This window comes from Nicotiana tabacum, chromosome 3, assembly GCF_000715075.1.
Source record: "Nicotiana tabacum cultivar K326 chromosome 3, ASM71507v2, whole genome shotgun sequence".
Taxonomy (NCBI): Eukaryota; Viridiplantae; Streptophyta; class Magnoliopsida; order Solanales; family Solanaceae; genus Nicotiana; species Nicotiana tabacum.
In genome coordinates, this window is record NC_134082.1 from 178,251,791 (window position 1) to 178,265,469 (window position 13,679).

Below are 13,679 nucleotides of genomic sequence, written 5' to 3' on the forward strand. Positions count from 1 at the left end.
TATCATTTTTAACAACCGATGGTCCGATTCACGTCATATCAAGTCCGTTTCTTACCAAATTTTACAGGCTCAACTTAAATCCTATATAAGACCTGTACCAGGCTCCAGAACCAAAATACGGGCATGATACCATCAAATTCAAACATATTCAAATTTCTGAAAACTCTTATAATTTCAGTTAAATAATTTTCTTCAAAAATTTATTTCTCGGGCTTGGTACCTCGGAATTCAATTCCGGGCATGCGCCCAAGTCCCATATTTTCCTACGGACTCTCCGGGACAGTCAACTCACAGGTCCAGGTGCGTTTACCCAAAATATTGACCGAAGTCAACTTAAATTCATTTTAAAAGCAATATTTATCATTTTCCACAGATTTTCACATAATGACTTTTCGGATACAAGTCCGGACTGCACACGCAAATCGAGGTGAAATGAAAAGGAGGTTTTAAGGCCTCAGAACATAGAATTTATTTTCAAAATAAGTGAGGACCTAAATTATTGGAATCGCAAAATTAAAATAATCTAAGCTTATAATGATTATTAGAAATACATATAAGGTTGAAACTAAATAATGCAGATTTCATGTTTATCAAAAAAAAGTTAAGTCATAAAGTCATGATAGTAATAGCACGGGCTAGTCACTTTAAAAATCCGCTATTAAAATAGAAATTAATATAATTAGGTTTCAACATTAAGTCAAGCGAAGTAATCGGCTTTGTCATAATTCCGAGTTAAACCGAGTACAATTAAGTTTTTTGTAAAGAATAAATAAATTAGTCGGCCCATAAAATATATGAAAAATATCCAATAATATGCTTAAACTATTAGAAATAACTCACTTCTGTCCTCCATTAGTAAACTGGGCCAACAAAATCTCCTACGTTAATTTTCTGGGCCAATAATGCCTTCATTCTAACAACTGCCCACATAAGCCTTCTAAGAGGCATTTATTAGCTGACATGGCAATCCACATAAGCAAGCCACATAACCTATTAAACCGTAAAAAAATACCCGATTATCAATCAATATAGGGATTAAAAACAGAAAAGGTCTGTAAAAAACTCCAGACCTTATTTTAAACCCAGTTCTTCTCAAAAGAGGCAATTTGAGACTTGAGGGGATGATACCATCAAACAAGGGTTAACAACACAAATTGAAGATCATCTGAAGCTATTTGGGTAATTTCTCCTTCCATTTAATGGGTCTTTGACTCGAACAAAGGGATTAGTTAATTGTTTTTGTAATTTTCTAGGGTTTTGTCATATATTGGTAATTCTGATTCTGAAGCTTAGCGTATAGTGTTTGCATGTGGGTCTGGTACTCTTTTTGTTTGTTATCTTTGTTGTTTCCTTATGTGGTGTCAATTTGTGCCCTATGTCTACATTGTCTTTGGTTTCAAGTGATCTTTTCGCATATTTTATCATAGTGTGGTAGCGTTGGGTTGTTGAAATCGATAGAATCATGTGCTTTATCTCTTAAAAACAGTACTTTTTGCTTTCCATTGTATTGTATGGAGTAATTTATTGTGGTAGGGTTAGGTTGTTAAAATCAACAGAAATATATGCTTTATCTCTTAAAGAGTGTGCTTTATTCTTTCACTATATTATATGCAGTAATTTATTGTATGTTCGATATTTTATTATCAAAGTTGTTAAATTATTCTTGTGGTCCCTTTATGTTTTCTTTTATGTATATTAAAGATATATCAATATGGGGGACCACGAAGATCCTATTTCATATCAACATCAGTGTGAATTAGGTATTGATTGTGAATTTGATAGTGATAAAAGTTCAGATTATGGTTCAGGTGCTAGTGAATATGATTTTGAAGAATTAGAGTTACTTAGGACGCAAAAGGGTAAAGAAGTTATGATAACATTACTCACTACAAAGAGCTTGATAAGTCTGACATTTAAGGACTTGGATGAGGCCGGAAAAGTCAAGAACTTCTATGTTATTGCAGATTCCAAACCTCTGAAGCTTAGAAAAGTGATTAAATAAGAGTAAGATATAGATGTGGAGTAGGCTGCCCTTTTGTATGCCTCAGCTCTGAAGATACGAGGGGTATTGGATTTAAGATAAAAACATTAAAGACAAAGCACAACTATGAAGATGTATTTGAGAATCCTAGAGCCAAAACAAAAACTCCAGCTCAATATTCAGGAGAAAGGTGATAACCCCAAATATAAGATAAAGGATATGAAACTAGATTTGAAAAATCAATTTTTCTCGAATGTACATAACTCCACATTGAAAAGGGCTAAAAGGATGGCACTTCAGAAATTGCAAGGAAGCTTTTTAGATGACTATAACATATTAGAAGCATATGCAAATGAGATTAGGGAGAGGAATCCTGGTAGTGATGTGCCTATAAATTTATCAAAAGATGCCATGGATGAAGGTAAAAGAAGATTTCTTAGAATTTACATATGCTTGAATGTAATGAAGTTGGGGTTCAAACAAGGGCCAGGACCATTCATTGAATTAGATGGGACTTTCTTAAAGGGTCATTGCAAGGGGCAACTATTGGTAGCTGTTGCACAAGATTGAATGAATCATTTCTATCCTTGGTATGAGATGTAGTTGACAAGGAAAACACCCTGACATGGACATAGTTTTTGGAGCTACTGAAACACTCACTGAATCTGAAAGACGGAACTAATATTATCTTTATGTCTGATATGCAAAAGGTACAAGTTATGATTTTGTTTAATTGACTATTCCAGTTATTTTTATCCTTATTAAATAGTTAATTCTGTCTAAATTTACACGTGTAGTGTCTATCGAAAGTAGTAAAAACTGTCCCCCCTCTCTCAAATCACATATTATGTGTGAGGCATATTGAATCCAACTAGAGTAAGAGGATCAGAATTTTAGGAGAGATAAAGAAATACTTATGGTGGTCTGCTTGAAGCACTTTCGAGGAGGACTTTAAAGATCAATTAAAGAATCTTGGTGAATTGCCTGTTGGTGCTGCCAAGGAGTTACTTGGGTATCCACCACATAATTGGTGTATGTCATACTTTGATACATTGTGCAAAAATCAGATGGTGGACAACAATTTTACGTAGTCCTTCAACTCTTGGATCTTAGAAGCATGCAAAAGGCGGGCCTATCCTGAAGATGCTTGAGGATATTAGAATAAGATCATGAACAAATTGAGAGAGAAGGAATAAGAAGCTAGAACATAGAGAGATGAGTTTAGTCCTAACTGCATGAAGTTGTATATTGCTTATTTGAAAGTTGCCAACTTATGTACTGTCCATTTCAATGGTGAAATTGGCTATGAGATTTCTGAGGGTCATGATAGACATCGAGTGAACCTACTGGAGAAGAAATACACTTGTATATCCTGACATTTGACTGGCATCCCACGTCTGCATGTCATCAGGGCACTAAAATACAAGAGAGAGGATCCAATGACTGAAATTAGTTGGTGGTACAACAAGGAAGCTTACTTGATGACATATAGGTCCAAGTTGATGCATGTTAGAGGTGAAAAGTATTACCAGAATATGCTATGGAACCACCTCCACTTGCCAAAACTGTTGGAAGGCCAAAAGTAAAAAAAAAATAGGGAGAAGAATGAGGCTAATAAGAGACAAGAAGAGTGAGCTGCATCAAGAAAGGGAACTAGAATGACATGCAACATTTGTGGTGAACTGGACCACAACTCAAGGACATGCAAGGTACCTGCTTCTTAACTTATCTTTCTTCTTATATAATTGAAGTTCTTTAATAGAAAGTTTTTCTTTTTAATTATAGGTTAACGCTGAAGGAAATGTTGACGATGTTAATTGTTCAGCCCCTCAACCAACACAAGAAGATGAACATAAAAGTAAATTTAGCAGCATCAAGTTTAGTTTTTAAATCTTTGATCACCATCACCGCTCAACGAGGGATCTCTTCATCAATCCATTCAAAAAACCCGCAAGAACTAACCTACATCATATTAGAATTTTCAGTAAAAAATAGTCAGTTTTTCTACATAAACACTAATAATGAAGAACCATCTCAAATAAAAACTCTGCCAATCATAACCTAACCCGACAAAAGAAGATGAATCAAATAAATCGACTAAATGCGAAATAAATTCAAAACTAACTTTGGATCTTGAACATTTGTAGAACCTTCTCCCATCATTTGCGTCTGACCAAGCTGTCAAATATAGTGTAGTCAATCCGCAACGCCACCTTCTTGCATATTGAATTTCATGCGCATTCACATATAAATCAGACATTGAGCAGAAATTTTCAAAGGAAAAGGGAGATTTTTAAAATTGGGGAACAATGACAATTAGGGTTTTGGAAATGAGTGACTAACGATATAAGAATAGGGTAAATAAGACATGTGGCTTGCTTATATGGATTGCCATGTCAGCTAATAAATGCCTCTGAGAAGGCATATGTGGGCAATCGTTAGAATGAAGGCATTATTGGCCAAGAAATTTAACGTGGGGAATATTGTGGCCCAGTTTGCTAACGGAGAACAGAAGTGAGCTATTTCCAATAGTTTAAGGATATTATTGGACCTTTTCCGGAAAATATAATATACAATGCACAAACACTTTAGACCACGTCAAAAAAAAAAGTATAATTTTAGCCACTCTAAAAAATAATAGTCGACAAAATATATTTTTTACATATATGTGTATTCTATATATAATATACATATTATATATATATTTTTGGCTAGTGAATACAATTAGTTTTGACAGACCAATCAATTTTGTATTTTGCCAAAAAAAAAAATTCAGTAATTGGCGGTGATGTTCCTTTTCAATATCTCTAGTCTCTAGTTAATATTCGTGGATATTAGCTAACAAAAACAGAATAGGAGTAAAATACAGAAGAGAGTCGGGTTTATCAGAATGATCTTCCACATCATCGATTCCGAAACCCCTCGCAATGCAATCTGAGCCGTCGAGTGACAGAATTGACGTGCCTGATTAACACACCTATCCCCGAAGCACCAAACACTCCACGTCATCGATCCGCAACTTAAAGCATACCATAAACCAATCAAATCCGTCGATTACACGCCTCCAATTATCAACAAACGCACACGATCACCTTTCCATTCCTCCACGTCATCGATCCACTACACCAACACTCTCTAAATCTCGTCCGTCCAATTAAATTTCGATCTATCAACGGCAAAGATCAGATTTCCTTCTCCCCTCAAATTTCTTTAAATTCCCCCTTCTCTCCCTCCATTTCCATCACATTCCAATCTCAAAATCCTTCAAAGACTCAATTACTCTTTCATCCAAATCCTTTCAGCCGTAATTCCCAAATGGCTCGTACAAAGCAAACCGCCCGAAAATCCACCGGAGGGAAAGCTCCGAGAAAGCAATTAGCCACAAAAGCTGCCAGAAAGTCAGCTCCGGCCACCGGGGGAGTGAAGAAGCCTCACAGATTCAGGCCAGGGACTGTGGCGCTTCGTGAGATCCGCAAGTACCAGAAATCAACTGAGCTTTTGATCCGTAAGCTCCCGTTCCAGCGTTTGGTTCGTGAGATAGCTCAGGACTTCAAGACCGATCTCCGTTTCCAGAGTTCGGCTGTGGCTGCGCTTCAGGAAGCTGCTGAGGCTTACCTCGTTGGTTTGTTTGAGGATACAAACTTGTGTGCTATTCATGCTAAGAGGGTTACTATTATGCCTAAGGATATTCAGCTTGCTAGGAGAATTAGGGGTGAGAGGGCATGAGTGTGAACCTACGATAGCTTTTGGAACTTGTAATCGAGTAAATGGTAGATGGGCTTCTAGGCTTTGCAGTGTATTTTGGTCCAGAACTTTCTCAATTCTGGATATGTAGTCGAATTAAAAGTATTTTAAAGAAATATCAGTGCTTCTTTGCCAAATTGATGCCTTAAATTTTTTATCAGTGCTTCTTTGCCAAATTGATTGTCTTAATCTTTATTAGTGTAGTTTATGAACATGTGTTTATATGTATGTGTAGTTATGAGAGGTTAGATAATAATACTCAGGCTGTCAGGCAGATTTATTTTGTTGGTGGTGAAATATGTTGAAATGTTCATTTAATCGAAGCTGCTGATTTATACTGATGTTCCTTCGTATTGCTCCCCCCCCCCCCAAATCAAATTCTATTGGATTACTTCATATTCTCAGATCTCGGTGAAAAAGCCAAGAACACTTTTGGTTTAGTTAAAGGAATATGATGGATACTTATGACATGAGTGTAGAATCTATTGGGGGAATTTATTTCGATGATGATGTATTAACTTATGTCTAATTATCAGATGCTTAATGTATTTTTGACTTTTGAATCCATCTTGTAAACAAGTTTTTTGCCTTTTTTCCTGGGTAATTATTGTATGAATGGATTAGTCACAGCTAGCTTATGCAAATTTGCCATATGGATTAGTCACACTATATTTATGTCCTTATGCTTTTAATTGTATAAAAGTGATTAGTGAGATTTACTATGTACTAATTAAAATTTAGAAAATACACATAATAGTAAATCTGCATTTTTCACACTAATGTGGATCATTTAAGGTTCTCCTTAAAGTCAGGATTGATATTCTCTTATTTTAGTGGCACAGATAATATCCCAAATAGTTAAACTCTATCTCAAATTGCTCAAGTTGTATATAGCTGCAAAATGCTTGAAACTGTTGATCAATATCTGCCATGGTGAAGTCTAAGGATTTGGTGGATGTAAAGTACTCATAACTAACAAACACAAGGCTTCCCTCCAAGTGTCATATCTTTTTGCAGAACCATCCAATTTTAATGTTAATCCATTATTCCTCCTTCCTTTTATCCCTCTTGTTCTCTTGTAGTTTTGAATATCTTTTTGATGAAATTTTCATGTACCTCTTGCCAGTCTTTTGTCTTTGTTGCCTTGCAATATTGGGTCAAATCTCATTTTCATTGGGGAGTTGTTCCTTTCTCTAGCATCTGTTATGGAACACTTATCCTTTTGCTAATCTTTTCTCCATCTATTCATACCAAACCAACAATACTAGGATCATCTCATTCATCAAACAAACCTATGGCTGGTACTGTATATTTGAAAACTAATAGATTTGAGGTTAAACTAGAAGGCATTACCTTTAAGGCCAAAGAGTTTGAATCTTTATGCACAGTTGATTTTCTTTTCCCAGAAGGTAAGATTTGGGTTCGCCCGCCTGTTGTTGGCCTTGATGTCATGCACCACCCTCGTGATCCCTCCATAATTTTGGTTCTCTTTTGTTTCGGAGTAGGTTGTCTGATCCTCAGGTTCCATTCTGGAGAACAACTACCTGATCCTGTCCTAAAATTCCTTACGGATGAGAGGATCCGTTTTGTTGGTTTTGGAATTCCAGAAAAGAAAGATTTGTTCCCATTTGAAGAATTAGGCTTGACTAAAGATAAAGTAGACATTGGCTACCTGGCCACCAAGTATTTCAACAATCCCAAATATAAGCGGTGTGAATTAGGAGAATTGGCGCGCAAAGTTCTTGGGATCAAGAGAATGATAGGTCTTACAGAGGCTTCATCCTTTGAGAGACACGAGCAAATTAAATGCGCCATCTGTCAACTTTTCATATCCACTGTGATTGCCATGTCATTATTCACTACAAAAGATAAGAAAAAATTGGCAGATGCTCCAAAGAAGACCTCATTTCTGAAGAATCTGTCTTCTCTGCCTTTGTTGAGTGAAGGTTGGTTCAAATTGCCTAAAGGGAAAAAGGGAGACAAGAATCTTTCGTTGCAAAGAGGTACAGATGTTCTTGTACGGACATCATCAGAGGAAGAAGATTATCTTGTCGACAATGTAAACATACATAAACAAGGTACCAATGGTAATGACTTAATACAAGCTAAAAGGACAGAGTTTACCTTCTGTGACGATTCTGCTGGTTTTTGGGACGATAAAGAAGACGCCATGGTTGATGATCGTGTCCAAGGAAAAGGTAGTGAGTGTAAATTAGATGGCGTCTCTCCTCATGTAAGTGGAGATGAATTCGGTTCTGGTGAGGATCTTGTCCTAGTCAAAGCTAGTGAGGATAAGTCAGGTGATGATTCTGCTTATGCCAAGGCAAAAGAGATTAGTGCAAATGATGATCCCCAAGAGGAAGCTTTAGCCTGTTTGGAAAATGATGATTCAGCCGTCCATTTGACAAATGGTGATTCCAAGAAGGAGGCAGCCTATTTGAATAAAAGACCAATAAAAGGGATCCTGAAATGTCCATCTGCAGGTCTGGAAGCTTGGAATTCACTTTCTCCTAATCCTGATTCCCCTGTATCAGTGGACAATGCAAAAATATCATTGAGAAGAGCCAATTCCAAGGGGTATAATGTTTGCTTTAAAGAACAGTGGCTGTGAACTGCTGGTGTATGTATATTCCACGCCCCGCTACATGTCCATGCCGTTTTTTTGTTTGTGCTCCATGTGTTATTCTAGAGCCATCACACTTTGTACATTTCCATTAGACTGGCTGTTGTAATGTTTGGTATATTATCAGACTTGTATGTTCCACCTCATCTCCTCGTGCTTCCACAATCTCCCCGTGTTTCCCTTCTCCTATAGTCTCTGAGGCTGTGTGACTGGAAGCACTGACCGAGGTTGGAATTCATTACATTTTTTCTGTTGAATATTGTGTGAAATCTTAAACTGTTAGGATACTTTTATCTATTCGTTTACGTGTTTAACTTGTCCCTTCATGTGCGAGATCACACAATTTTGTGCCATGCGAAGCTATTGACAATTCTTTGATCATGATGGTGGTGGCGAGACTTGAATTTAGTACCACAACTAGTATATTCACAAACTTCGAGTTAGCTTCTTGGAGGTGAACAAGGTTCAGGAGAGCTAATTTTGCAGTACCTTTTGTAGCAGCATTTGAGGGGTTATTTTAAGCTGAAGCCTAACATATAGAGCTTTCAAATTTGTATTTTTACTTTCTTGTTAATCAATCAATCTGTTTCCTCAACAAAGAAGATTAGATTAAATGGCGTGGTCGTCAAGTAATAAAGTAACTAAAAGTTCGATGTCGATCCCACGAGGACTTGTGATTAACTATTAACTAAATTAGACTATCCTAATTATCTAAACAAGAATTAAACTTAGAAGTATTTGATTCTAAACTAATTAAAATAAAGAAAAACAAATAATGAACTTTGAACAGAGGAAAAACAGATTTTTACATTATCAATGTGATGAAAACGATCTAGGTTATGGGCTATCTAACATTCCTACTGTATTTTTCAATTGAATTGATGGACTAATTTATCTAGCTTATTGGTTGACAGGGTTAATATTGCTCATAAGAATCTGTCGAGTTCTTACTCGCCTATTCAAGCTAACATAACGCCTATATGCCTATGGAGTTAGAATCATCAAGAACGCATTTATCATTTCTGTAAATCAATCAAGCCAGACAATTAAGTATATGTCTATCCTAACCACGAATCCATTCTCCGATGCCCAGGTTCAAGAACTTGCTCTACTCGATCCTGTATTCAATCTGCAATTTTCACTTTCGAGTTCAATTCTAGATTCATCGATAGTATTCAATTGGTGATCAAACAATCAAATAATTAAGTGCAGGATTGAATAAATAAACTAATATGATAAATCAAGAAATCAAAATCAATATTCGAATAACAATAGTCATGAAAAACCACAACTCTAGAACGTGAAGTTTAGCTCCACATAGACATTGTGGCAAAACAACAAATCATACAAAGAAACATAAAAATTACTAAGTTTGGTAGAAGAAAAGATGAAACCCGGCCTCCACAGCGGCTCCTTTCTCTCCCTAGGTTGAAAGTCTGTCAAAAGTGTGTTAGATGCCCCAAAATGGGCGTTTTTGGCCTATATATTGCGTACAAAAGTCGTGGGCCAAATTTTTCCTTTTCCTAATCCAGCTCAGCTTCAGGGATTGATGCTGGGGTGGATGCTTCGCGTCCACATCGTCCTCTACTTCTCAGCTTCGCATGCTCGGGTGGATTCTTCGCATCCACCCTTTGTTCCTCCATCTCAGCTGTGCCCAGGCGGGGATGCTAAAGCAGATGCTATGGTCCGACTTCACTGCTAAGGGTGCACGAAATATGATTTTTTTCCTAAGTTGGATGCGACGCATCCAACCTCTCTTCCTCTAGTTAGAGCACCTTTTCTTCATATGTTTACACTCCAAACACCCTAATTCATCACGCACAACTCAATTAGTCATAAAACCAATAATTAAACCATGTTGGGCATTTTAAACACCAAATAGCACCAAAAAACGGTTAAAACATGAGTGAAGTAATATTAAAACATATAGAAATATGTCCAACATCACCACCCCACACTTAAACCTTTGTTCGTCCTCGAACAAACTATTACTATAGTAGACGAAAAAAAATTAAGCTCTTATCATTCAAAGCACACTATACCTATGACCATGGTTGTTTGCAACAATTAAGCTCTAGCATATGCATTCACATACACTTTTTTTTTATGCCAAACTTCAAAAATATTCAAACAAAGACAACATACTCATAACAATCCTAGCCTCAAAAACCGACTCAATGTTACAATGCACTCATGGCTTGAACACCCCACATCATAGAGAAGTCTAATAATGTAACATATCCCTCGTAAAATCATGTGCCCTCACAACAAAAACAAGAGAGTAAGTTGAATCCATATATTCAAATCAAATGCTCAAATATATTTTAAGGACTCATATATATCAAAGAAAATCTCTCACTCTCACAAAAGAAGTCGCATGCATGCAATTGGCACCATAGGCTTGCTCATAATGTAAACCTCTACTAATGTAGGTTCACTCGATCTAAAATCAATTAGGACTTTTTCGTGGTTGTAATGTGAGCCAATGGACAGGTAGGATATATTTGGGAATAATGGTTCACCCTCCTAAGTACTTTAACACCTCACCAAATAACTTAAGCGCAAATTCTTCAATCCACTTCAATTTCACAAACAATATTGTAAACATGTGATTTTTGACCCTGCCCGAGATTTCACCCATTTTATCGTAAAATATTTAGTTTATGCATAATATCGATATTTCAATTAGTTTTGACTCTTTTACTTTATTTTATCAAAAAATAAAAATTACAAAAATATTTCTTCTTTTTAGTTGCTTTTAGTTTATATACCTTTCGTAAAATTAAAATACAAAAAATAGTACCTTATTTTTATTTTAATATGATATTTGAAAATACCAAAAAAATAGGTTTGTTTTAACGATTAGTCTTATCTTAATAGTTATTTTACTTAAGTAGGATTAATTGGTAAATGAGATCGTATTTTTAGTCTTGTTCACGGAGAAAGAATAAAATTTGGGCTCAAACAACCCATTTTAAGCCTAATTTTTGGACCTAACCCATAATTCCTAGGCCCATACCCCCTAACCTAAATATAACCCTAAAACCCTAAACATATAATGAAAAGAGCTAACGCTAGAGACCTCAGATCAGCCGTTTGAACACTAAGGACCTAATGCCTAAGACCTAAGCTTTTTCTTCAACCAATACACAATAACCAGCCCCAGTCGTTGTCACACCTCCTTTTTTACCTACACCCCTGGAAAGGGAGGTATAAGAGAGTTTTTTCCAATTAAAGGACAATCGAAATGGGATTTATTATTAAAAGATTCAGAGTCACCACTTGAGAGATTTATGGTGTCCCAAGTCACCGGTTCAAATCCCGAATCGAGGAAAAGTTTGACTCTGTTTTACAGTCTGCGAACACAGAAATTCGGGTAAGGAATTCTGGGAGAAGGTGTTAGGCATTCCCGGATTCTGTGGTTCTAGCACGGTCGCTCAACCATTATAATTGGTTTATTATCTGATTTTAACACATGTTTCAACCTATGGTTCAATTTTAACTTTATAACCGCTTTTATTCATTTTTAGTAAGTTTGCAACGTTATTTAAAACACATCTTGAACCACGTCACATGAAATGCACTCTCAGTCCGAAACACATTTTATTTAACGTTGTTAAGATTTGGATTTGGGTCACATGAAACGCACACCCGAATTTGAATCTATGTATCATGGCTATACCACGAGAATCGTACCCATAGCCATGATAATTTATTTAATCACACCTAAAGCAAGTTACGCTATTCATTATTCTTCCTAAACTTTGAGGTTTTTGTGATGCCAAATTTATGAACAAGATATTATTGGGGCAATTAGGCTAACTAACATGCTTTATTACTTGGTTAGATTTCTCATGGTCCAAAACCCGCCTTATGGTCCATTCTTATTCCTTGCCAAGAAAGAAACAACTACAATTTTCCATCTATCCAATTTAATAACTCACTTAAATCACTACTTCAACATGTTAAAACAAAGACAAAATAACAAAACCATATAAATAAGAAACTAATTCAAAGTCCAAGCTTATAATCCATAGAATTGGCAATCAGTACACAATTAAAGCATTCGTCATGTGATTCTAGGCAAATCTCTTTATACACATATCTTGGTATTTAGCAAAGGTTGTAAATCCGCAATCACATGTTCAAACTAGCGATAGTGTAAACAATCTCTACACTGTAAGCAACTTAAACGACGAAAACAACAGGTATATCAAGAATGAATCAAATATTATAATGAAATAATTAGCAGAAAGGGCCAAATGTTGTGCTAAAACATTAATTCGGATAAATTAATTGGGATTAAGAGATTAAGATATAGAAGAATACTGAACCTCAACCATTGAACCCTTTGTATTAAATGTTAGCCTGGTTACAGCAAACTCCAGCGAATTGAATCTGACCGGAAAACAAAACAGGGACTGAACCTTGAGTCGTGAACCTCGTCGGCAACCTCGGGCTCCGACCACGCACCAGGAAATTTCGAGTCGAACCCGAACACCTCAGCGACTCCATTTCGATTTCTTCTTAGAAATGACTACCCCAAATATACATTATTTTGTTTCTGAAATCTTCACTAGATCTGGAAGCTATGGACTAAGACTAAAGGTAAACAAAAAAATCTTTTCTTTTGGAATGAAAAGCTACAGATAAATATACATTTTGGGAGTATTCTAATGGTCTGAAGGTTAGAGGTGACCAGGTTAAGTAGGTTTTGTTCTCGTTTTTCATCCTGAAAAGCGGCTGATCTTGGGAGTATCTTTTTTTCTTAAGAAAAAGCCATGGAAGTGGCTCCTTCCTTTAGAGAAGAAAACATATCGGGGAAGGGGAGGTCTTTCTTGTGTTCAGCGGCGGATGGTCCGACCTTTTTGTCCCCAGACGTTCTTTTTTTGGCGTTATTCCCCTTTTGCTGATCGTCCTTCGGCCTTATTTTTGTGTGTATAGGTTTAGATTAGATTTATAGGGTTTTTTGGGTTAAGGGGTATGCGCCTAAGAATTATGGGTTTAAGAATTATAGGCTAGGTCTGGAAATTAGGCTTAAAAAAAATGGGTCACTTGAGCCCAAGTTTTATTCTTTTCCCGCGAACGAGACTAAAAATACGATCTCATTTATTAATTAATCCTACTATTAAAATAATTATTAAAATAAAACTAACCATTAAAACAAACTTATTTTTTGGTATTTTAAAATATCATATTAACATAAAAATACGATACTATTTTTTTTATTTTTTTAATATTCAAAATGACTACAAAACATTAATGAACTAATTTTTTGTAATTTTAGTTTTATTGTAATAAAATAAAGTAAAAGAGTAAAATGAGTTGAAA

At 35.9% G+C, this 13,679-nt stretch overlaps 1 protein-coding gene and 1 long non-coding RNA gene across 2 annotated transcripts; one reads left to right on the top strand and one right to left on the bottom strand.

Moving 5' to 3' along the window:
- Window positions 1-5,205: 5,205 nt before the first annotated feature.
- LOC142179556 (histone H3.2) lies at window positions 5,206-5,862 on the top strand. Its single transcript, XM_075250264.1, has one exon. The coding sequence runs from the start codon at window positions 5,297-5,299 to the stop codon at window positions 5,705-5,707; it is 411 nt and encodes a 136-aa protein (XP_075106365.1). The 5' UTR covers window positions 5,206-5,296; the 3' UTR covers window positions 5,708-5,862.
- A 3,700-nt stretch (window positions 5,863-9,562) lies between these two features.
- On the bottom strand, window positions 9,563-13,299 carry LOC142179557 (uncharacterized). Its single transcript, XR_012708055.1, has 2 exons — window positions 12,683-13,299; window positions 9,563-10,154 (listed from the first exon to the last, which is right to left on the bottom strand). It is a non-coding gene; the product is annotated as an uncharacterized LOC142179557 (long non-coding RNA).
- Between the last annotated feature and the right edge of the window lie 380 nt (window positions 13,300-13,679).